We start from the raw sequence: 26,089 nt of genomic DNA, 5'->3' as shown, positions 1-26,089 counted from the left end.
GCTTGTTACTTTTCTAGTCCCATTCAGAACATCTACCCTTCCACCTCCTGCCTTATAGAGGTCCATGTTAGACCTCTCATTTTTCCAGTGTCTCAGAGACCTGTTCTCCCACCACCTAACCTGTATTTCCTCCTACTCTACACTGGTATAGTTATTTTTATCATCACAAACCTTTCTCTTCTCTTCTCTTGTTATGAGTTTCTATTTAAGTATTTCTTCTTAGCTTTTCCATTTGTACATTTTCCCCCCACATGAGTTATAAGCTCCTTATAGAGGGTCTTTCACATTGTTAGCTCTTAAAAATTTGTAGACTTGATGAGATTTCATGAAAATGCAAAATTTAATGAGAACTGATTTTGGATTAGACAAAAAAGATTTTAGAACCTGTAAAGAAGTGCAAAGAAAATTAAGCAAGGCAAAAATGTAGGCAGCAAGAAACCAAAACAAAACACAAAATACAAACCAAACCCCCAACAGAGCAGTTTGCAAATGAGAGTATTAAAGCTGGAGTTTGCAGGAGGAAATGAAAGAAAGGGAAAAGAATGGAAACATCTTAGTGATCACCTATTTCCTGCTTCAGACCTTGCTAGACTTAGCTTGTTAAGTTGGGCATGACTTCAGGGAGTATTTAATATTGCTCTTTATAATTATTATTTCTAAAATAAATGCTTGCTTGCCAGATGTTTAGAATTTTCTGGTCTATTTAGGTCATTTGCAGGTGACTAAAGAAAATATTTTATATCTGTGGTGCCAGGTTGGAGAATGAATGAGAGTTTGGAATTTGGAAGTTCTTTTCCTAGAGTATAAAAGTAACAGACTAATGTAACAGTCTAGGAAAGAAATCAGTAACAGTGTTTAGATTCCAGGTCAGGTTATAAAGAGCTTTGGTAAAGTTAACTAAAGAGTTTAGAGTTTGCTAAGATATAAGAAATTAAATTTTAACCAAAAAAAAAAAAAAAAGTCCTGTAGTTAGATTTCAGTGGTTTGTAATGGTGGTATATCCAAAGATTTTCATTTTTAGCCAACTTTGTAACCACTTAGTAACAATTAATGAAATATTAACCAGAAGATGTCATAAAAAGTCCTTTTGCCTGGTACAGAATCACCAGGCAAATGGACTTTTTGTTCCATTTGTGCCCACACAAGTCATGACTTCTTGATTTTTCTGGGTTATTAATTATACTTGAATGGCAGAAGAGTTTGAAGTCTTTCCAAAGTATAAAGAGGAATAAATATTAAAGAGATAGTGATTTAACAAGTGGCCATGTTGTGTATTAAATTTAAAATCTTCCTGACCTGACATTAGTTTCAAAGTAAATTGTCATACAATTCGGTAATTCCAAAACTGCAGAATAGAATGGTGAAAACTGGGAAAATCACAAATTGTGACATAAACTTTTAGGAAATATGTAAAATTGTGAAATATGATTGTTCGGAATGAGATCAGGGAGAAGTAGAAATGACAGCTTGGCCTCTGATGAATGCTTCTATGCATTCAGTTTGTTAAAGGCTTGTGGAGACTGTGAGTGTATGTCCGAAGCTCCTGTGTTAGTCTGCTTTAGTAGAATAATTGAAACTGAGTAGGAGGGTACTCATAAGTTCGGCTCCCAGAATATTAATCTGTTTGCTAAAACATTAAATATTTTTTGCTCAATTTGATTTACAGAAATAACTGCAATTTAATTAAATTATTTATTTCATTTTATTTATTTTTTTACTGCTATTTTATTTTAAAATTTTAAATTTATTTTATTTTAAACACCAAGCGGTGTTATAAAAGCATTTCTGTTTTTGAAGATCCTGAATAAAAACAGTTGGTTAAAATCTATTGTACACCTCACCAGTGGCCTACAGCAACAATAATTATAGCGTACCTTACTAGTAAACATGGAGGTGCTGCAACACAGGGTGGTATTGATGCAAAGATAATCATTTTATGTGGTCAAGTTTTTCATTTTAACTGTTCTTCATTAATGTATTTTAAGGATTAGTAAAGTATATTTTGTTGAAAAAGATGTTGCTTCTGTAGTTTTAAGAATTACTAAATTGATGTCACCTTAGCTTTTATAACTATTCTATATTAAGTACAAAGAATGGATATTTTCCTATTGAGGTATTTATAGTTTATTAATACCAAACTTAATACCAATCTCCTAAGAGAGGGAAAATTCTCTCTTACCCAACTTCCTCCTACTTTGACATTCTCTAAAACTAAAATCATCTTTGACTTCATCCAGTTTGGTGGACTCTTTATTTTACCAATTTCATGCTACATATTGAAAGTATCATTCGCCATGATCAAGTGAGATTTATTCCAGAGATGCAAGGATGGTTCAGTCTCCACAAATCAGTGTGATACACTACATTAACAAAATGAAGGATAAAAATCATACAATCATCTCAATAGATGCAGAAAAAGCACTTGACAAAATTAAATGTCCATTCATGATAAAAACTCTGAATGATGTAGGTTTAGAGGTCAACTAATAAAGGCCATATGTGAAAAACCTACAGCTAACATCATACTGAATGGTGAAAACCGAGAGCTTTTCCTCTAAAATCAGGAACAAGACAAGGATGTCTTGCCACTTTTATTCAACATAGTACTGGAAATCCTAGCCACAGCAATCAGATAAGAAAAAGAAATAAAAGCATCCAGATTGGTAAGGAAGAAGTAAAACTGTCACTACTTGCAGATGACATGATACTATATATAGAAAACCCTGAAGACTCCACTAAAAAGCTGTGGGAACTGATAATTGAATTCAGTAAAGTCACAGGATACAAAATTAATATACAGAAATCTGTTGCATTTCTATACACTAATAACAGAGTAGCAGAAAGAGAAATTAAGAAAACAATTCCATTTATAATTGCACGAAAAAGAATAAAGGAGGTAAAAGACCTGTACTCTGAAAACTATAAAACATTGATGAAGAAATTGAAGATGATAAACAAATGGAAAGATATTTTATGCTCATGGATTGGAAGACTTTATGTTGTTAAAATGCCAATGCTAGCCAAATTCAGTGCAATCTTACCAAATACCAACAGCATTTTTCACAGAACTAGAATAAAAAATCCTAAAATTTGTATAGAACCACAAAAGATCCCAAATAGCCACCCCTCAAAAAAAAAACCTTAAGAAAAACAAAGCTGGAGGTATCATAATCCCAGATTTCAAGATATATTACACAACTGTAGTAAAACAGTATGGTACTGGCACAAAAACAGGCACATAGATTAATTAGAGAACCCAGAAATAAACCCAGGTGGATAGTCCACTAATCTATGACAGAGGAGGCATGAGTATACAGTAGGGAAAAGACAGATAAATGGTGCTGGGAAAACAGGATCACTTTCTTACACCATACACAAAACATAAACTCAAAATAGATTGAAGACCTAATTGTGAGACCTGAAACCATAAAACTCCTAGAGGAAAACACAGACAGGAATCTCTTTGACATGGCCTTTGCGACACTTTTCTACATCTGTCTCCTCAGGCAAGGTAAACAAAAGCAAAAAGAAACTGTTAGGACTATACCAAAATAAAAAGCTTTGTACAGTGAAGGAAACTATCAACAAAATGAAAAAGCAACCTAATGAATGGTGGAAGATATTTGTAAGTGATATAACCGATAAGGGGTTCATATCCAAAATATATAAAAAGCTTATATAACTCAGTACCAAAAAAAAAAAAAACATCATCATCATCCAGTTAAAAAATGGGCAGAAGACATGAACAGACATTTCTCCAAAGAAGACATACGGATGACTAATAGATACATGAAAAGATGCTCAACTAATCATGAGGGAAATGCAAATCAAAACCACTGAGATATCACCTTCTATTAGAATGGCTAGTATCAAAGAGATAAGAAATAACAAGTGTTGGCAAGGGAGTGGAAAGAAAAGAACCCTTATGCCCTTTTGGTGGGAATGCAAATTGGTATAGCCACTGGGGAAAACAATATGGGGCTTCCCCCCAAAATTAAAAAAAAAGTATGATCCAGTAATTCCAGTACTGGGTATTAACCCAAAGAAACCAAAAACACTAATTTGAAAAAATATATGCAACCCTATATTCATGGAAGCATTATTTACAATAACCAGGATAGGAAGGCAACCCAACTGCCCATCCATAGATGAATGAAAATGTTGTATATAGGGCGCCTGGGTGGCTCAGTTGGTTAAGCGACTGCCTTCGGCTCAGGTCATGATCCTGGAGTCCCTGGATCGAGTCCCGCATCGGGCTCCCTGCTCGGCGGGGAGCCTGCTTCTCCCTCTGACCCTCCCCCCTCTCATGTGCTCTCTGTCTCTCTCATTCTCTGTCTCAAATAAATAAATAAAATCTTTAAAAAAAAAAATGTTGTATATATACAATGGAATATTACTCACCATAAAAAAATGGAATCTTGCCATTCATGACAACATGGATGGATTTAGAGGGTATAATGCAAAGTGAAATAAGTCAGACAGAGAAAGACAAACACTGTATCATTTTATTTGTGTGTGGAATCTAAAAAACAAATGGACAAAGCAGAAACAGACCCATAAATAGAACAAACTGGTGGTTGCCAGAGATGAGAAGGGTGGAAGTTGGGTAAAATGGGTAAAAGGAGTGGGAGGCATAGGTTTCCCATTACGGAATGAATAAGTCACAGGTATGAAAAGTACAGCATTGGTAAAATAGTCAATTGTATTGTAATAGCACTATACGGTGACAGATGGTAGCTGTACTTGCGGTGAGCACAGCTAAAAGATAGAATTGTCAAATCACTGTGAAACTCATGTAACAATGTGTGTCAACTATACTTAACAAAATTATTAATGTTGCTTCATGACTCAGAAGAGGAATAAATTTCTAATTGGAGAAATCTCTCACAAGACTTGGTATCACTAACACTCCAGTCCCACTAGTTTCTTTGGTACAACCAAGACATCAGTTTTATTACCTATATTGGATAAGTGTGCTCATCATCCAAGCTAACAACTGCTTGGGCCTTCCTGGAAGAAATCTCTTCAGTGAGCATATTTAAAGCTCCCTCTGTGACCTTTTCTTAAAGGAAGCTTCTAGTCAAGGATCCCTAGCACTTAATAACTATACTGTAGCTGTTACTCTCATAGCAAACTTTCTTGTGGCTTAGCCGCAAGAAATTGATTAGTGTCTGGCTTCCTGTTGTATCTAAATGATAAAAGATTTCACAGCATCAACCTTCTTCCCTGTGTTGTTGCACTTATTACTAAACACCTAAAGGCCAGAGATGATGTTTCACTAATGTTGACAGTGAATTGTTTTTTATCTACACATCCCATGACAGATAAAAGTACCTGATACTGGCTTTCTCTGCCTCGTAATAGCCAATCTCGAGACCAAAGGGAGAGAGTCTGTCAGGAGGCTCTGGGGAAAATTTCCTCCTTCATCAAAGGGCAAGAGTTGATGAAGGGAGGTTGGAGCTGCCCCTTTCCTACTTGGGACATTACTGTTAGAGTACATCATACTTGGAGCTGCTGCAACTGTCTTGTGTCCAAGAGGATGGAGGAGTAGAATGTGAGAGCCTGGCCTCTGAACCAGCCTTGAGGCCAGCTTTATTTTATGTGAGAAACATAAATCCAGATTGTTTATATGACTTCCAGATTAGTATTCTGTTATTTACAGCCAAAAATTTGCTTTCCTCATTTCACCAAGCTCTTAAAGAAAAGTATCCAGTGATTGATTTACTCATTCAGTAAGTTTTATTAAATGCTTATTATGAATCAAGATCTTTATATAAAAACCATCAAATGAAATAGAGTATGTTAAACATATTTTAGTTCTGTGGCTAGATACCACATTCATACCTGTGTATTTTCAAATACAAACCGAAGATCAGTTTCATCTTCGCAATTCTGCTAGTTGCATAATAAGTTCTTATAATTGTTGATTTTATAGTTTCACTTGCCGGAGTTGCTTGGCTGAAATGCGTTTTGATGCTTTTGTTGTTGTTGGGGAAGGAGGGAAACGCATTGGGAACAAAGGTTCAATTCAGTTAAATCATGTGCCAGGCAGTATACTAGGATTATACTCCTTTCTAGGATTACACTGAGAACTAAGTAATTTTTTAGGATTGCATTGAGATCTAAGTAATTTAAATGAAGGTTTTGTTTTGAATTTGTTAGCTGACTTCTCAACAAAACTCAAGTCCTGTGCTGTCTGGAAGTTTACAGTTTCTTTGGGTGGGAGAAATTGCTCTGGGCTTTAAGGTCATCCACTCAATCACTTACTGAAGTTATTAAAAAAACTGGTTACCTAAATTGGATATTCCATTGATGTACACTGTCTCTAACACCCCAGTCTGACTGCATTGCTTCAGGCTGCTTGGCATCCCAAATGTAAGTTATGAAGCATATTTTGATTCTAGACCTTTTAGTACCCCTAGGTCTACTGAAAATGAAGGAATTCCTTTGCTTAAATTAATAAGTAGGCTTTAAAAATTATCTAAAAAGAATGCTTTTATGACAGTGATTTTTAGGAGAAAGCAGTAAAAGAATTTGGGGGGTACTTTAGGGTTTTGTGTCTGTTTTGCATTTAGTGGAGAAGAACAAACAAAACAGATCTTTCAGTGATCAGTTTGAGCCAACTTTGGAAAGGGTACTTTATAATAATGGTAAAAAGATAGGAGAGATGGACCCAGTGGACCCTATAGTTTGTGTTTTTACCTTGATGTCAATAGATAATTTGACTCCAGTGCCTTCAGTTGTCCTTTCACTTGTGGCTAAATGAGGTATCCCTCAATTGCAAATGTTTGTTTTTTGTTTTTTTACAGAGAAAGGCAACTTTGCAATAAGGAAAAAATGAATTGGCTATTAGATTTATTATATATGTCATCATTAAGGGAGTTTAAAAAAACCTGGTTTTTCCCTTGTTTATTCCTTATCATAAATCATACAGAAAATATTTCCCTTGTGCTTGAAGTCAGATATTTCTGAGTGTTATACTATTGTGTAATGAACACCAGGCAGGGACATATGATGTAGCCAAGAATTAGAATGTTCTTCCACAATAAAAATAATGCCAAAACTATATCTTAGAAATGTTATTACTGATAATCTTTAACTATTATGGTATAGTAAGTGAATCCTGAGAATATTAAGGTCTTTGAGTTTAGAATGCAAAGTGGCCATTATTTATTTATATATATATATATATTTTTTTAAATGAAGCAAAAGTTTGGATCAACAAATAGTTGGTTCTTAAATACCTTTTCATATGGAATAATTATAGATTTATAGAAAATTTGCAAAGATAGCACAAAAAAATTTTTCTATTTTCTTCACCTAGATTCCATGGGACATGTGTCAAAACAAGAGATTAACATGGGTATAATACGATTGACTACGGACCTCATTCAGATTTCAGATGCCCTTTTTCTGTTTCAGGATCCAGTTGAAGATCCTGTAATTTCTTTTAGTCACCATGTTTCCTTAGTCTTCATTCTGTGACAGTCTCCTTCTTTTGATGCTTTTGAAGAGTACTGGTTGGATATTTCATAGAATGTTCTTCAATTTGGTTTGTATATTTTCTCATGATTAGATGGGGGTTATGGGTTTTAAGGAAAAGCACCACAGAAATGAAGTGCTCTTCTCATCAGGGAGATCCATGATATCAACATGGCTTATCACTGGTGATGTTAACTGTAATCATTTGGTTTAAGGTGGTGCCTGCCAGCTTTCTCCACTATAAAGTTGCTATTTTTCCTTTTTATTTTTTTTTATTCACTAACAACAGCCCACATACAATGGCTGCGGAGGGGGCACTAAGCTTTACCTCCTAGAATGAGACGTATCTACATATTTTATTTGTAATTTTGTAAAGATTTGTCCCTTCTCATTTATTTATTCACTTAATTATACCAACTTGTTGATATTTTTTTCTTTCAGTTATAATTCAGTATTATTTATTTTGTTGTTGACATTGTGTGACTTGGGCCAGTGGGATGTCTTGCAGGTTGGCTCCTGTGTCCTTTTGGGCCTCCATTTTTTTTTCCCCCCTTTTAACTTTCTAGTGGTACAAGATTCTTGTATTTTCCCTACCGCAGCCCTTGGCTCAGCATTTCTCTAAGGAATCCTAGTTCCATTTCTTAAAGAATGCTATTAGAAACTAAGATCTCGGCACTGATGGTGCTCTGTAGTAGTTTCCTATTAGTGCTTGTACCATGATTGGAGTGGCTTAAACAGTACACATTTATCATCCTGAAGTTCTGGAGGTCACAAGTCTGAGGTGGCGCCCATTGGGCTAAAATTAAGGTATTGGCAGGACTGGTTTCTTTCTCTAGGCTCTTTATAGAATCTCTTTCCTTGACTTTTCCAGCTTCAATTGGATGCTCAGTCCTTGGCCCTTAGCCTCCTTACTCCAACTTTAAAGCCAGCAAGGACCAGTTGGAATCCCTCTCACTTTAACATGAGTCTTTTTCTGTTTCCCTTTTCCTCCTTTAAGGACCCTTGGATTACATTGGGCCCTGTAGACTAATCTGGGATAATCTTCTGTCTTAAATTTAGTTGATTCTTTTTTGCCATGTCACATATTCACAGTTTTGGGAATTAGGATGTAGACCTCTTTTGTGGAGGACATTCTTCTGCCTACCACATGCTAGTTGCTACCGGCCCTCTCAGTGTACAGAACTAGTAATGTACTTATCTTGGAAATTCATTTTCCATAGGAATGGATTTCTAAGATGGCATTTCATCTAGAAAATTCAATAAATGGCACATCTTGCACAGTATGAAAGACAGATTTTAGTTCCACAATAGTGTGAACCCAAAAATCATAACCAAGGAGCCTTATCTTGCCAACAAAAGCCATCAGTAATTAGGTATTTCTTCAGTGTCAAGCAGGACTTTCTACTCTCTGCAGGTAGGTATGATCATCTCTTTGTGGAGTATGAAATTTGCAGTGAAGGTAGCTTTTATCTCGGAAGTTAATCAACTTAGAAGAGGGATGTAGACAGCATTACATAATATAAAATGTTGAATTCAAAGGAGATAGAGCTTCCCTAACTTTGTGTAGTGTTAGCACTCTGACCGAGGTTGAAATTTTGAGGAATAACTACTTGTTTTGGATTTATATGTAAATTATTGTTATGCATAACTACACCCTCAGTAAATACAGTATTTGCTCATGATTGCTGTGATTTAAGTTTATACAAAAATTTGCATCTGTTTATATCACTCATTCTCATTTAATAGAGGCCTATGGATAGCATTTCCTTGATTGCATCCATACCCTCTATTCAGGATTGCAGATAAAGAGAACAATTTGTCTGTGCCATGTTGCATTTGGTTTCTGGTGTTGCATTTATAGTCCCATGGTAGATACCATAATAAATTAATGAATATATGGACAACAGTGATACATCAGATCAATTTATCTTTGAAATCCAGTTTTTAGGGCACTAGGTGAGTAGTACAGATATTTTTATGATTCCCTTAATGATATACATCTACACTAAAAGGATAAAAGGAAAAAATATTGTGTGAAGGCTTTTTTTTTTTTTTTTTTTTAAAGATTTTATTTATTTGGTGGGGGGAGGAAGCAGAAGGAGAGGAAGAGAGAAACCAAGTAGACTCCTCACTGAGCGCAGAGCCCACCGCAGGGCTTGATCTCATGACCCTGAGAGCAGACCTGAGCCGAAACCAAGAGTCAGACTCTTAATCAACTATACCACTCAGGTGCCCCAAGAGCTTACTTTTTTTTTTTTTTTTAAGATTTTACTTACTATGACAGAGCAGGAGAGCACAAGCATGGGGGAGGGCAGAGAGAGAGGGAGAAGCAGGTTCCCTGCTCAGCAGGGAGCCCAACATGGGGCTCAATCCCAGGACCCTGGGATCATGACCTAACGCAAAGGCAGACGCTTAACCGACTGAGCCACCCAAGCACCCCAGAGCTTACTTTTTTTTTTTATTAGAATGTATAATGTCAAAAATACAATTAGGTTTTTTTTTTCTTTTTAGAGAAAACTTGATAAAAGAATTTAAGCCAAGAAAAACCAGGTTCTAAAATTATGCAGTTTTCAACAATAGAGTATGCTCAGAAATTACTCCTGTCTGCTTTGAGAAGGCAATGCTGATATCTTCAGTGGGGTTTTAGAAAGAAGACAGTGGTAACAGAGCCATGCCAGCATCCACAGAATCTGTTTTTATAAACCTGCCAGACGCCCAGCCCTTGTCTGAGAAATTCAGGTGATAGATGGAATGTCCTCAAATGGAAAAGTTTGAAAAAGACAAGTAATGCAGATGAATTTCAGAGGACAGGATCGGTTGCACAGTTATTTATCCAGCCATAGATGTATGAAATAAAAGTCACAAAAATGATGTTTGAAGATCTCCAGAATGTTAAGAAAACTCTGGGTATTGCTTTAAACACAAATAAAGTATGCATTGATGGCAATGGCGTGGAAAAAGAAATTCACTGTGAATTTGTTCCTGTGATTTTTATGAGAGGGAGAAAAATGTTTAAGGTCAAGGGAGCAGAAAAGATTCAGAAGCATAAGTGATATATCACTGGATATGAGAAGACAGAGGCACAGAGGGGAAGAATCATCTTCAGAGGAGAAGTCCAAGAGCTAGACTGATGCAGCCATTTTATTTCCCTTTCTGCGATTTCTGAAACATACAGACTATTCGAAAAAGTTACACGGCACAACCCCAGAGGTCTTGCTTCTGTAGCTCCCTTCCCTCAGGGGAGCAACAGATGTTCTCACTTGGAATGGAGAAATACCTTCTACCTGTCAGTATTGTTCGGTCTAGAACATTCTTTATACATATGAAGATAATCTAGAATTAACATTTGTGGAAAATGCACCGCTTTAAAGAGAGTCTAATATAAAAAAATGGAAAGTCTAACCTCCAAGGAATACATAATTCCCCTAGGAGAACTTAAACTATGTTTACCTACTACTTTTAGAGAGATTCAAGTACATATTGCAGAGAGGCTATTTAGTGCACTGATTTAAAAACATCAGCTTTGGAGCCAGCCAAACTGCTTGTGTCTGAAACTGGGTTTTACCACTGATGAGCTCTTTGAGTCTCAGTGTGCCTCAGTTTCCTCATCCATAAAATAGGATCATTTACCTAATTCATAAGGTTGTCTTGAGAATTCATTGAATTAATGAAAAATGCTTAGAATAGTATCGGGCACATAGCAACCATCAGTAAGCATTTTTATTAAAATTGTTACTCTTCGCATTTGTCATAACTTATATTTTTTTTTTGTTGTTTGTCCATAACAGTTGGCTGCTATAAAAAGAACCAATTGGGGATGCCTGCGTGGCTCAATCGATTTGAGTGTCTGACTCTTGATTTTGGCTCAGGTCATGATCTCAGGGTCGTGAGATGGAGCCCCACATTGGGCTCTGCACTTAGCGGGGAGTCTGCATGAGATTCTCTCTCTCCTGCCCCTCCCCCCTCACACTGTGTGTGCTCTTTCTCTCTCTCTCTCAAATAAATAAATCTTAAAAAAAATAACCAATTGTAAATCCTAAAAATTAAAGAGACAATTGCTGAAATAAACTCTGTTAGTAGACCAGACTGAGAATCAAATTAGTGAGGTGGATGATCAAACCAGTGGATTTTCCTTGAGCACAATGTCAGTTGAAAGGAGATGAAAAATATGAGAGGACAGGTCCAGAAGTTAACAGCTAGCTAGCTAACGTAAGTTCCAGATAGAAAGTTAGAATGAAGAGGACAATGTATTTTCCTTACTAACTGAAAGAACATCCCCAGTGTTAAGGAAAGACTCATATTGGAAGAATGTAGCAACTGCTGAACAGAATTAAAGAATCCCATACCAAGACTCACACGGGGAACATTCCATGAAACCAAGAGTAAACCATGAAAGCTTCCAGAGGGGAAAAAAGATTAGGTTATCTACACAGATCAGATTGATGTCAGATGTCTTAGCAGCCATATTATATGATGGAAGACCGTGGAAAAATAGCTTTGAAATTCTCAAGGGAAAATGATTTGGAATTTTAAGTTTTGTTTTTAGCCAAACTAGCCTCCAAAAAATTGAGAACAAATAAATACATTTTAGGAATGTGAAGACTCAAACATGTTTTGAAAGGAATTCCTTCAGGAGAACTAACAGAAGGACACAAGATAAAAGAAACAGTGATAAGGAAGCCATTGAACTTAGAGTCAAGTCTAAGCAATTAAAATTGTTTCTGTGAGGCATAAGGAATGTATTAATAATAGCAATAATAGCAACTTTGGGGAACTATTGGATGATTTATACAGATTTTAAAAAAGCGCAAGAGGAAAGCATAGTTTTTTTTGGGGGGGGGAGGATTATTGTTTAACTCAATGTTGATACAATTATAGAAGTTTAAATGTTAAAAATGGAAAGTTGAAAAAAGTTTTAAGGATGACCATTAAAAGAACAAAATAGGGTATATAATTTCCAAACCACTGGCAAACTACTCCATAAAGGGCCAGGTAGCAAATACTTAAGGCTCTGGGGGCAGCCCGTGCCCCTCTGGCCGCTGCAGCACGGAAGCAGCCATAGACCTCTCTGTAAGCAAGTATGTGTGGCTGAGCTCCCATCAGACTTTGTTCATAAACATGAAATTTGAATTTCATATAATTTTCATAAATTGTAAAATGCTCTTCTTGACTTGTGGGCCATTCAGAGACAGTGAGCTGGGTTTGGTCCATAGTTTGTTGACCTCTGCATCAGAGAACAAAGGAAGGGGGCAGAGAAAATAATTTCAACTAAAGACAGAAAAGGGGACAAAGGTGGGCAGAAATCATGAAGTCTAACAAACATGAAACATAAACGATGATGTCAGTAAAAGAAACAACAGTTCCCCTAATAAATGTGAATGGAGTAGACTTTTCCAGTACAGGCAGATTCTCAGATTGGGTACATCCTAAATGATAATAGGTCATGGTATAGCTGTACGGAACTGTGCTACTTGAAGTGTCAAAACCCGACCACCTTGAGATAAGGGAGCAGGGAAGAAGAGTACTTGGAAACTTTCAGAGTGTTGTGACATTGTTATAACCTCCAAGTGTGTGATCGTTGTTCTAGTAATTCATTTTATTGCATTTTACAAAACTGTTAGTCAATAATGGTTTAGAAATTAAAACTGCTTTGAGAAGCACTAGTAGAGAATACAATGCAGGTATCAAAAGATGAAGTAGATCCATATGTATACATGATAAATGAATAAAGCAAATCACAAAATAGTATACAAGTTATGATTTTAAGTGTTTTTTTTTTAAATACCAATCGTGTGTGTAATGAATTTTTAAAATGTGGAACAATTCACATCAAACCATTAACCGTGGTTCAACAAAACAGAAGTTATGATTGTTGGACCTGGGGTTGAAGGACATGGAGTATTTTCTTGTTTGACTCTACATAGTTTTGTATTGTTTGACTTTTTTTTTTTTTTACAGCAGTATGTTTTCGTTTATTGTGTAATGTTTTTTAAATATTTTATTATTTAAATTAATGATCTCATGGTCCTTTCAATACTTGGCAATTGAATATCCATATGGAAAACAAGGATCTTTAACCTCTACCTCACACGATATACAAAAATTATTTTTAGATGGGTTATAAGCCAAAATGTAAAAGTTAAAACAGTAAAGCTTCTAGATGAATACATGGAATAGTATCTTAGAAACTTTGGAGTAGGCAAAAAAAATTTTTTTTAAAGATTTTATTTATTTGTCTGAGAGAACGCGAGCACAAACAGGGGAAGCTGCAGGCAGAGGGAGAAGCAAGCTCCCCTCTGAGCAAGGAGCCCAATGCAGGACTTGATCCCAGGACCCCAGGATCATGACCTGAGCTGAAGGCAGAGGCTTAACAGGCTGAGCCACCCAGGCGTCCCGAGGCAAAAATTTCTTAAGCAAGACATGAAAAGCACTGCCACAAGGACAAGACTTGTAAATTAAGCCTCATTAGTATTAGATGTTAGGTTCATAACAAGACACTATTAAGGGAGAGAAAATGCAAGCTACAGACTGAGAGACGATATCCGGCATATTATGTCTTTGAAACCATTGTTTTCTGTATCTGTGTGTGCAGAAAGTTTGGAGAGGCGCTTCACAAAAAAGACATCAATGGCTGTTTTGCATATGAAAAGGCTCTCAGTCAACATCATTAATCATAAGAGAAAGGCAAACTGACACTATTATACCTGGATTAGAATGGCTAAAATAGGGGCACCTGGCTGGCTCCCACCAGTTAAGCGTCTGCCTTCGGCTCAGGTCATGATCCCAGGGTCCCAGGATTGAGCCCCGCATCGGGCTCCCTGCTCAGCGGGGAGCCTGCTTCTCCGTCTCCCTCTGCCTGCTGCTCCTCCTGCTTGTGCTCTCTCTCTTTCTCTCTGTCAAATGAATAAATAAAATCTTTAAAGAAAATGGCTAAAATTAAAAGGACCCATAAGACCTAGTGTTGGCAAGGCATAGATAGATCAGTTTAGAAACTCCTCCGTTGCCGTTGGGGGTGTCAATTGGTATAATCACTTCAAAAAAAACAAAAACTGTGTACTAAGCCTGGGCATATATAAATCCTGTGCTGTAGTTGCTTCACTCCTGAGCATTCACTTAAGAGAACTGGGTGCTTATGTTCAACAAAAGATAGAAGAATACTTTATTCCTAATAGCTAAGAAATCTCTCAATCAAGAGTATAAGTAAGTTGTGGTATATTCATCTAATTGACTGTTGTACAGCAAAAAGAAAATACTGCTACCTATAATAACTACATGGATGAATCTCATGGACTCAAAATTGAGCAAAAGGAGCCAAAGACGACAGAGAGCGCTGAATCCTAACCACTAGACCACCAGGGAAGCTGCCAAAGACGAAAGAACACCTACTGTGTGATTCCATTTATATGCTTTATGGTGAAAGAAGTTAAAATAATGGTTTCCTTGGCGGGGAGGGGGCAGCAGAGCTGGTAACGCAGGGGGGCAAATGGGAATATTCTGGGATGCTGGAAATGTTCAACACCTTAATCTGGATGGTGGCCACATATCATCAAGCTCTACACCTACACATTTAATATCTGCATATTTTACTGTAAGTTATACTTCAATAAAAATGTTTAAAAAAAGGGGGCACCTGAGTGGCTCAGTCAGTTAAGTGTCCGAGTCTTGATTTTGGCTCAGGTCATGATCTTAAGGTCGTGGAATTGAGCCCAATGCCAGGCTTCACAGTCATGGGGGAGTCTGCTTGGGATTCTCTTTCCTTCTCTGTCTCAAATAAATAAGTCTTTAAAAAAATGTTTAAAAAAGAAAACCCCAACTCATGTTTTACCTTCTGATATGAAATTGTGTCATTATCATATGCCACATTTTTAACGTATTCAAGGGCTTTTTTTCTAGGTCTTACATTCTTTTCTATTTGTCTGTTTTTGTAGATGCATTGTTCTGGTTTAATCATTGTTGCTTTATAATACATTTAATGTTTAATGGTGTGAGTCTTTCCTATTTATTCTTCTATTTCAAAATTATCTTGGATATTTTCACTTCTTTATTATTACAGATAATTTTTAGAATCAGATAGCCAAATTCTCACACACCATCATGCCATTGGAATTTTAATTGTAATTACATGAAACTAATAAATTGTAAATTTGGAGATCATTGGTATGTGGGTCAAAGTTCAGAAATATTGTGTTTCTCACCATTTCCTGCCAGTTCTGTAGTTGTCTTCACGTGACTCCTTACAGGTTATTTTTACTTTTGTACATTTTTGTTTTGCTACTGTGAATGGGAACTTTTTTCGTTACATTTTTATGTTCCTTGATGTAAAAGTATTATTATAACTTCTTAATCTCAGTAACCATAATAGTTATTATTTATTGACACTTTGTGCTAAGCAGTCTTATTTCTTACAACAATCCCTATCAGGTAAATACTATTACAGCATTATGCTCATTTTTACATTTGGGGTCAGTGAGGGACAAAGACTGAACAGCTGTTTTGTGGCAGAGTTATGATTCTAACCCAGGCAGTCTCACTCCAGAGCTACCCTGCCTACAAACACTACACTGTGGGCCTAGGTGTCCTCAGGTGAAGGAGAAGAGACATGTAGGAAGGCCAAGTGTGGGATCAAGTCTAGCACTGGTGGATATGACTGACAGTACAGTGGGTGAGTAGTACTCGGGTATATAGGAGCAAGACCTATACTGAAGTGGATTTTTTTGTTGAGTGTATGTTCATTTATATTTGTAGACTACAGTATTCTAGTTTGGACTTACTCAAACCAAATAGTCTTAAAATTTTTTAAGTCATTAACAAATGATTTAATGATAATTTTATATATTCCCAGGGTGCCATTGTATTTACCAAATGATGATAGCTATTGTTTTAGTTATGTTCATTGTTTGCAAGGAGCTATCACTTATTCCCTCTAGTTGAAATAGTGGAAGTATATTGTAAAGATACACATGGCCATAAGGGAGATGGACTCCTGTGGATATCCAAGAGGTGGATCCATATACTGGCCAGCATTTGTGAAGACTAAAAATGTCTTCTGTTCCAGATTAAAATCAACTAGAGGCATCTCAGCAGCAAGATTTTAAATCTTTACTACAATGTGCCGTTTTTTATCTTCCCTCAACTGCTGCTGTTATATTATCTGCTGTTTTGTCCGTCTATTTACCTTTATATTGCTGGCGTATTTTCTCCATAGTCCCAGGTAAAATTTCTGACAGAACATTTGATTGGCCATGGTAGTTATTGTGTTTGGGCCAAGTGTTTCATGCTTTATAGACTATTGAACAGACTATAGATTGGCTGAGTCAACTTTACCACAGTAGTCCTAGTCATTTTTGGCCATAGAGGGATGCCTGGTTAGGTAAAACATGGCTCATCTAAAGCTACCTCCTTCAGTAGCAAGGTTGATTTGCCCTAAATATGAAGGAAATGTGATCACAGTATATATTCTGGTTAATGTGTTTAGTACCCCTTACACCTTTTCCCTTTTAAATAAAATCTAAAGTGGCTAGCTTTGAAAATAGTAGTTGAATTTAGAGATTGAGTAGTACAGAAGGGGGAAATACTGAAGGGAATGCTTGTGTACATGACTTGAGAACAATCCCTTGCTTACTGTTCTGTAAGCCTGATAACATGTTATATATCTCTTGTAGATAGCTTGTTTAAAATGTCTGATTAGGATTATTAAAACTTTGGAGGAGTTACTGATAAATATTAGGGAAGTTTTTTCCCTTGCTATTTTAATAGCTAGGTTTGACTTGAAAAGAGGTTTTTGAGATTTTTGCAAACCAATGAATTTAGCAAACTCCTTTAAGAATATTCTCCAGTATATGCGTTACTTAACCTAAGATCAGTGCTGAGTTCAAGGTATATCATGAGATGCTTATTAGGATAGTAAATAATTCATGATAAAAAATTGAAATATTCAATAATATGTGGATATTAGCAATAAAATTGTATGTAAATGCTTGTTAAATTGGTTCTAGGTTGGGCCATGCAGGCTGCTGCCTATATCTTCATTCATAGGAAATGGAAGGATGACCAGAGCCATTTTGAAGACATAATTGATTATTTTTGTGATATCCGTGAACCACTTCAACTCCTCATATTCCCAGAAGGAACCGATCTCACAGGTAGGTAGCCTGGGATTGAATCACAAAATTTTAAAACATGAAGGAATTTAGAAATCACTTAGCCTAAACTTCTATTCTTCAGCTGAAATAACTGAACACCAGTAAGATTAATGGCCCACCACTAAGGTCATTCACTTAGTGAATCCATAGCACATCAGAACCTAGAATTCTGGTTTCCAGACCATAGAATTTATGATGGACAACCCCAAGAGGTCATTATTATTCATACTTGCCATCCTAGAGCTTTATATTTTAAGTTGCATTATATATTTTAAATATCAGCCTTTTATTTTTATATAATTTTTAGATAATTTTTATGGAACCACAAAATAAAAACCCCCAAATAGCCAGTGAAATCTTAAGAATAACAAAACCTAATTTTAAAATCCCCTTCCTGTTCTGTATATTCTCTGTCCTCTTTCAAGATACATATATATCCATTAGGCCCTTTTTTCTCAACTTTTTTATAAGAAAAGGATATGATAGTAACCAATTTCATTTATTGTTATTTTAAGTTAATATGTTGCCTTTCTCTGGGTATTTTAAAGCCTTATCCCTAATTAAACAGGAAAGGCTTTGTCCTGTCCTCAAGAAAATTCAGCCACCACTGAGTTGTGGAGGGGACACAGGAGGACATATTTAGAACTTTTCCGTCTTCCCAGATACTAAACTACATACATAAGCCAAGAATGCCAGTGGATCTCAAGGAATTCTTTAAAAGATTAAAAACAAAATATAGTCTTTTTTCCTTACTAAATCAGTGGTTCTCACACTTTTTTAAAACACAGGTCATTTTTGCAGATGAAGGTGCCTATTGCAGTCTGGGATTTAAGACAGATTGAAGAAGTGTTGTGGTTGAATATTGGCAGGGAGGGATAAGCTTGGACAGGAAGCAGTTCTGTGGAATCCAACTCAAAAGAGCAAAATTTTAAAACTGATAATTCCCTGGTTACTTCAGGAAAGATAGAGCAGAATTTGAGAAGGATCTGGTAGATAAGGTCTGCTGTACAAGAGAAGACAGACTGAAGCAGGGTAGAACTGAAGTCTAAAAATCACATAGTATGGAGGGCTAGAACATGAACTTGTCTTCCAAATCCTCAATACCAGATGGAGGCAACTGAGAGCTACTAAGAAGGACAACCCTTAGAGCTTCAGAGGGGAGAACATACTAGTTCACTATGTGGACATAAGAAATCATGGAACCCAGTACCTACAAAGAGTTCAAGATGAAAAATACAAACTACACAATTATTTAAGTGAATGGGTAGCTAAGCCATACTGTGCTGAGGGAAATTCAGGTATTTTGGGAAACATTTACCATTGATACCAAGGAAGAGCTCTTTGACTTATCCGTTACAGTTGGAACTGAACTAAATGAACCATGACAAGTTTTATTGAATAGTATTATGTACTAAAATATATGCTTACTACATAGGTTTGATTTTTATAGTGAAGATTCTAAAAGCAGTTGGATCACAGAGGATAATACTGAGGATAATATTGGCTGCATATTGTTTAAGCTTAAAAATATAGGTTGTAAATTAATTGATTCCCAGAGCTACACTATCATTAGGAAGTTCTGATGGACAGACAGCTGTATTTAAATCTTATATTACTTAAGAATGTATAATACTTAAATTTGGGTGTTGAAATACTAGCTATATTATAGAAAGTAATTTACTGAGATGATAGATTGATATTTGTGAATGCCAAAGCGGACACTAAAGAATGGCAACATTGGAAGTTATTTATAAAAGCTAATGGAAAAAAAGCTCTGGGATTGCTGCTACTTTATGGTATTTTAGTATTAAAATGTTTATACATTAGATCTTCAGAGCCTATAAAATATGTATTTAAAACTTTTTTCAGTCTGTATTTTTTTTCTCAAGTGTCTTTTTTACATGATGAACTTAACATCTAGTGGCATATTTTCAGGGTCCAGAGTACTCACCATTACATGATGTAGTCGCATATTTTTTAAGTTAAAATGGTATTTACATTTTAAAGCCAACTTTCAAAAGCTAGAGTGTTTGCCAAAAAGAGAAAACAGATCCTGAAGCTTTCAAAGGGTTTTTGGTTTTTGTTTTTTTAAATAGGATTATACAGGTAGTTTTGATCTGGGATAAATGATTATCTTTGAAAAAGTGTCTGTTAATTCAAGGGTGTTTTTAGCTACCACAGTTAACTTGAAACTTTGGATTTTTAAGCCCAAGGGGAATGTTCTATAACCCTCTTTAAGTTCTGAGTCCAACCTGCTTGCACATTTTCAAATTAGTGTGTTTAAATATAACTTTATTTTATTTTATTTTTAAAGATTTTATTTATTTTTTGACAGAGAGACCGCGAGAGAGGGAACCACAAGCAGGGGGAATGGGAGAGGGAGAAGCAGGCTTCCTGCTGAGCAGGGAGCCCCATGTGGGGCTCGATCCCAAGACCCTGGGATCATGACCTGAGCCGAAGGCAGACACTTAACAACTGAACCACCCAGGCGCCCTTAAATATAACTTTACATATATTTTCTCTTCATATGCTATTGTTGGTTATAACTTTTTTTTTTTTTTGCCTATGGAAATCGTATATGTGAACTTGGGAAATTTAGAAACATAGAGCACGAAAGTTGCTATAATCCCACTGCCCATAAACAAACACTAGTGTAATTTTGGTCCATTGCTTTTGGATCCTTTGGTCACAAATGCACACGTGCACACACACACAAACATATGTGCATAAACACATAGTTTTAAACAACTGTAAAAATAGAATTACACATTTCTTCGCACTTAATGTTATATTATCTCTCCTATCATTATTTATTCTTTGAAAACATGTGTTCCAAAGGTTGGCCAGTTTTATATTATATTGGTTTATTAGGTAGGGTTGTCCAGAAAAACAGAGCCACTGAGGGTGTGTGTGTGTGTGTGTGCGTGCGTGCGCATGCGTGTGTGTGTGTGTGGAGATTGGAGATTGAGCTTGAGAGAAAATGAGATGGGAGTTGGGGATTTATTTTAAGGAGTTGGCTCACATGATTGTGGAGGCTTGGCAAGTCAAAAATCTGCAGGGTAAGTTAGCAGGCTGGAGACCCAGGGAAGAGTTGCAGTTCAAGTCCAAAGGCAGTCTGCTGACAGAATTCTTTCTTGCTTGAGGAGATTAGTCTTTTTTTTTTATTAAAGCCTTCAAGTGATCAGATATGGCTTACTCACATTATGGAGAGTACTCTGTTTATATAAAGTCTTCTGATTTAAATAATCTCATTGAAAAATACCTTCACAAAACATCTAGAATAATGTTTGACCAACTATCTGGGTACTCTGGCTAGGCCAGTTTGATACATAAACTTAATCATAACAATTGGTATACTGTAATTTTGAGTTCTATTACCGTGATTTGGAAAAGAAAGCTTTTCTAGTTTTTAACAATTATAATATTACATGTAATTAAACACTCTTATACATAAAACTTCATTTAATAAATGAGTGCCCTGAAGCTTTATATACAATACAAGCCCCTACTTTCATGAAGCTTACATTCTTTGAGGAAAGACAGAATAAAAAACCAGTCGGTTAACAAAAATACGTCAAGTATTCATAAATGCTGTGCAGAGAAATAAAGCAAGATAAGGACAGGGAGAGGAGTAGATAGGGCACAGAGTACTCTTTTATATAAGGTGGTTAAAAGAAGTCCCTTAATTTCTGTGTAAGTAGAGACTAACTGAACAAAGCAGAAAACATTGCAGGTGTCTGGGTACAAGGCATTCTAGGTAGGGGAAAGAACATCTGTACAGACCCTGAAAAGTGAAAACATGCCTAGCTGGTTTGAGAACACAGAATAGCCCGTACTCTCTTCAGAGTGGAAGGAGTGTTGGCACTGGAGTGTTACCAGCAGTGAGCTGACAAGACAGGAGGCTGTGGTCAGGAAGAGGGAGGCTAGTGCAGTTACTAATAATCAGAGTCCGGGGGTGGGTAGATGAAGGGGGGATAGAAGGAAGAATCTGTATTTCTTTGTGTCTCTGATTATTATCTCTACCTCCCCACATTGTGACTATATTTTTAGAACTACTTGTATTCCCATTCTATAGCAGAGTTCAACTTTGTCGTCAGATCCCCAGAGTCTGTGATGAACTGGAAGAGGAAAGTGAAGAATAGTTAACTACTTATCTTTGTAGTGTCCCTAGGATTCCTCATTCCATGGAAGGGCCTTCTAGCTGTCTATCAAACACTGTTTTGGACTCCCATGCCCAGGATATTCTCCTCAAATGAACATGAGAGGAGCTTATTCCTTTTCATGTTTATAGCCTATACTTTTGTCTTGCTGGGGACTGTGAATATTTAGTTCTTTAATTCGGTTCCTCAATTAAAAAATAGTGTGACACTTTTTAGAGGCATATTCTTTGAATATTTTAGTGTTGTGGAATCCATATATGGCTTTTTGAGGTTTGAGGACTCCGTGATCTTAAATTTATTCCTAAGAAGTATGGGTTTATATAGAGAAAGTTTTTTTTTCTTGTGACTTGGAATAGTCTGTAAATTTCAGGATGCAGCTGAGAGTTGCAGATTCTAACATCTGCTGTCATCAGAAGGTATTTCATGATCTCTCCCAGCATTTGAGGCCAAAATTCTGAACACTACTTTTTCCAAATATATTTGCTGAATAATGGGTTTGGTTCTTCTTGGAACTTATAAAGTTACCTCATGGAATGGAAAAAGAAGTTTTTGCCAATAATTGGAACATATACTTGATTCTGTAACTATATTCAGCCAAACCATGTTCAGATGTTTGAACAAGATGTGCTAATCATGTGCCCATTCTGTTGGGGAGTGGTTTTGGTTAGTAATATTAGCATGCTCTATGCTTGAGCAAGGCAGACATTTCACTTTGCAATGAAGCCCTAAATTACTAGGTTAAAAAAAAAAATGTTGAGTTGATATATTTGGCGTATTGGCTACTTGTTTTTTTCTGAGTGTCTTGGTCCTTATATTTTATTAGTATCTTAGTTATATTAGCATCTTTTAGTGTTTCAATTTTTATTATGTAAAGACTATTTTATGAAAATTTTAGTTTATTCGTATTTTATTTGTATTTCATTTTTGTTGTACATTGACTACTTTATAAAATCCCTTAAATAATTTTAAAGATTTCAATATGAATTTCAGTAAACAGTTATAAAAAGTCCTATTAATACCTTATTATAAAAATTTCAAAATTCCAAAAACTCTGCAATCTTTGTTAGGGACTAAAGTGTTTGTATCTTCTCATTCGACTCATATATGCTATATTCAGTAATTACAGATGAATTAACTGCCATTTTATCAAAAAAATCCTCCACTATTTCCTTATCTCACTTGTATTCCTTTATTTTATGGCTTCTAATACCCTTTTGTTTTGTTTAGAAAACAGCAAGGCTCGAAGTAATGATTTTGCTGAAAAGAATGGACTTCAGAAATATGAGTATGTCTTACACCCAAGAACTACAGGCTTTACTTTTGTGGTAGAACGTCTAAGAGAAGGTAAGCACCCATCTCAAAAGGCTACGTTTTTATGTAAGTGGCAACAATTGTTAAACTTTGTATGTAGCCCTTCAGAATTTACAAAGCACTTTTTTATGTTTTTTCTGAAGATAAAAGATACTGTGTTTTTATACTAAGTTGACCCCATGCGCTAACGTCTTATTATGTATTCTTTAGAAATATCAGAGATAAAAAATATATATATATCAGAGATAACTTTATAAAATTTTTCTCCTCTCAGAATACAGAAAATAATACAATTAGACTATCATTCCATTTTTAAATTTTTCTCAAAACACCAAAACTGTCTTGAAAGTATCTTAACACTTATACTATTGTTCTTTATAGCTTAAAAAGTATTTTTGCATTTATTATTCCACTCACTCCAACAGATGATTCTGGTTAGTAGGAAGGCAAATACTACCTCCATTTTGTAGTTAAGTAGAACTGGCATCCAGGGAGGTTAGTAAATTTCTGTAGGTGAGGGATAGAATGGCATTCTTCTGCTTCTTAGTTTGTAGCTCATACTACTACCTCACGCTTCCTCAAGAGCCGTGTCTATTGATGGGCTTATCAGGACAAGGTGATTCCATTGATGGTATCACATCCATTTAAATGTGTACATTTTCATATTTTTATGTAAAAAAACAATTATACATCTTATTTGTATGTTTATATATTGATACATACATGTGTTGAGACAAATAACACATATGAATATATATGGGAAAGGAACTATACAGAAACATGCTGAAGTGTTACTAATTTTACAAGAATGATTTAAAGCCCACAGTCACCTAGTGCAAGAAAAACCTTGTTTGCATGTTTCTGCTCTCCACTCTGATTTCTACCAAGTCATATTGTATGATGATGACATCTATGACAAATTATCACCCTTATCTGATAATTTCTACATTGTCATAAAACTGCTTGTGGTTAACATGAAAGATGTTGAACCCCATTCTGTAAGAAAAGGTATAAAGTTCTTGCATCTTTCCCTAAATAGCATCACTGTTGTTCCTTTAGGGTTTAATGTACTTTAAGGTACAAAGTATAACCTCAGTTAATGAACTCTGCCAGGATGAAGCACCTTTACAACTAAGTACCCATGATTTAAAAAAATGTATAGTCAATCCAAAATTATGTTGGTAAACTAAAAATGTTTTCCCTATTAGTTTGGGTTGCTCTTGAAATTCTGTGGTCATAACTGATATGAAATGGACTTGTGGGCTTGATGGTCTTATTGCACATGAATAGTAAGTATCCTTCTACCCAATGAAGCCCCTGCAGAACACAGTTCTTCATGCCTATGGAATGGGTCAGAGAGGCACTGAGACGTTCAAGTGGTGATTTTTTTTTTTTTTTTAATGTGGTACCGTTTAATTGTGGCATCCAGCTTAGGCTCACCCTTCTCATTCAACAGTACGTTTTTCTATTTCCTCGCTAATCTGATGGCTTATAGTATTTAATGATTTCTGTAAAGGTATTTCTGACATCATGGAACACATTCATCTACTAGATTTCTCTGTAAACACAAGCATGCTGTTGGAACACATCTTTTACTAATAAAGATCTTCCTAAATGTAGGCAGGATAGTAGATTATCTTATAGTGGATAAGGATGTATCTGTAGAGCTCTCTGTTCTGAAATCTGGAAGATATTTTAGTAATGAGCTGATTTATAACTTTGGGGAATGCGTATTACTTAGTCATCACTCAAAGCACTAGTCAACAACCACGGGTGTGTAATTTTTCCTGCTAGAACTGGCAGCTGATTCCCCCCCCATATCAGAAAAAAAGAGAACTACAGTTAGATGTTTCTGTTTACTTCAGTTAGAAAAGTAGGATATCTTATACACTATATAATAATAAATATGATTATAATAGTAATAGCAGCTAACATTTATTGAGCATTTACTAAGTACCAGGCATTGTGCTAAGTATCTTGTATGCATAAGATCAGTTAATCCTGACAATAACCATACATGGTAGTTACTGTTACTAATAACTTGTAGGGCAAAACTGAAGCAGAAACAGGTGAAAAAGCTTGTCAGAGTTATTGGAATCTGGTTCCTCTGACTGAATATCCAGTGCTCTTTCTACTATAAACTTGGTGCCTCTTGTATTTGTAGTATGATTTTAGTTAACAGAATCTCCAAATCATAAAGCACTTTGGTAACAATAGTGAACTGGATGGTTTTCCTCAAAAAAGAATTTTAAAAAGAAGTGAAATGGCCAGATCATGGAGGGATGTGGTCCCAAAGGAGGAGATTATGGTTCTGCCTAAGATAAGGGTAGCAGGCACACCTAAGGAGGCATCAGGTGGAGAGTCAAAGTCAGCTCCACTCCCAGGGAGCAGGGGGTGGTGTCAAGTGAACACAAACAGTTTCATCAAGGAGCAGAGGTGAAGAGGACCTTAGAAACCATCTAGTCCAGAGTACCCTTCCTAGAAAAGAGATTGAAACCTCAGAAAGGACCAAACCCAACTTTCTGATCTTTAGGTCCCTGAGATCTGCTTTTGATAATCAGTTATGGGAAAAAGAAGCTCTCTGTTAAATGGCCGTTATAAATAAATTATTCCAGTGGAATCCTAGAGACCATGTATTAAAATGAATTATCATAAAGTATCATCTTCGCTGCTCATGAATATAACTAAATTCAGTGTTGCTGACATCTGTTTGGCAATCAGCACTAATAAGCGCATGAGAAGTTTAGGACATCAAGAAGCTAAGGATGAAGTCTTACCAAGAAGAACTGAATAAATGAAAATGCAAAACGAGGAAAGTAGCTTCTGCGCCTCTGTTCAGAATATATTTCACTGAGATTAAGAACATTTAGAAAACACACACTTATCCTGAAACATAGCACGCATTATATAACGTTATACAGATGTGTCGTTTCTGTAGTAGTAACTGCAAGAAATTTACCCTGAGTACCTTAAATTTCACCATTAATGTGCTTG

General features: G+C 35.9%; 1 protein-coding gene across 4 annotated transcripts in view; it reads left to right on the top strand.

Moving 5' to 3' along the window:
• The window catches only part of LCLAT1 (lysocardiolipin acyltransferase 1), a 178,778-nt gene that overhangs the window by 82,875 nt on the left and 69,814 nt on the right, over positions 1-26,089 (top strand). For all 4 annotated transcript variants that reach the window (XM_081796975.1, XM_006733190.3, XM_081796974.1 and 1 more), the window contains 2 exons: positions 17,478-17,624; positions 23,012-23,128. In XM_081796975.1, coding sequence (XP_081653101.1) covers positions 17,478-17,624; positions 23,012-23,128 — 264 coding nt within the window. The remainder of the gene's footprint in view (positions 1-17,477; positions 17,625-23,011; positions 23,129-26,089) is intronic.

This window comes from Leptonychotes weddellii, chromosome 10, assembly GCF_054177405.1.
Source record: "Leptonychotes weddellii isolate Sample4059 chromosome 10, ASM5417740v2, whole genome shotgun sequence".
Classification (NCBI taxonomy): Eukaryota; Metazoa; Chordata; class Mammalia; order Carnivora; family Phocidae; genus Leptonychotes; species Leptonychotes weddellii.
This window is presented reverse-complemented; position numbering and strand designations above follow the sequence as displayed.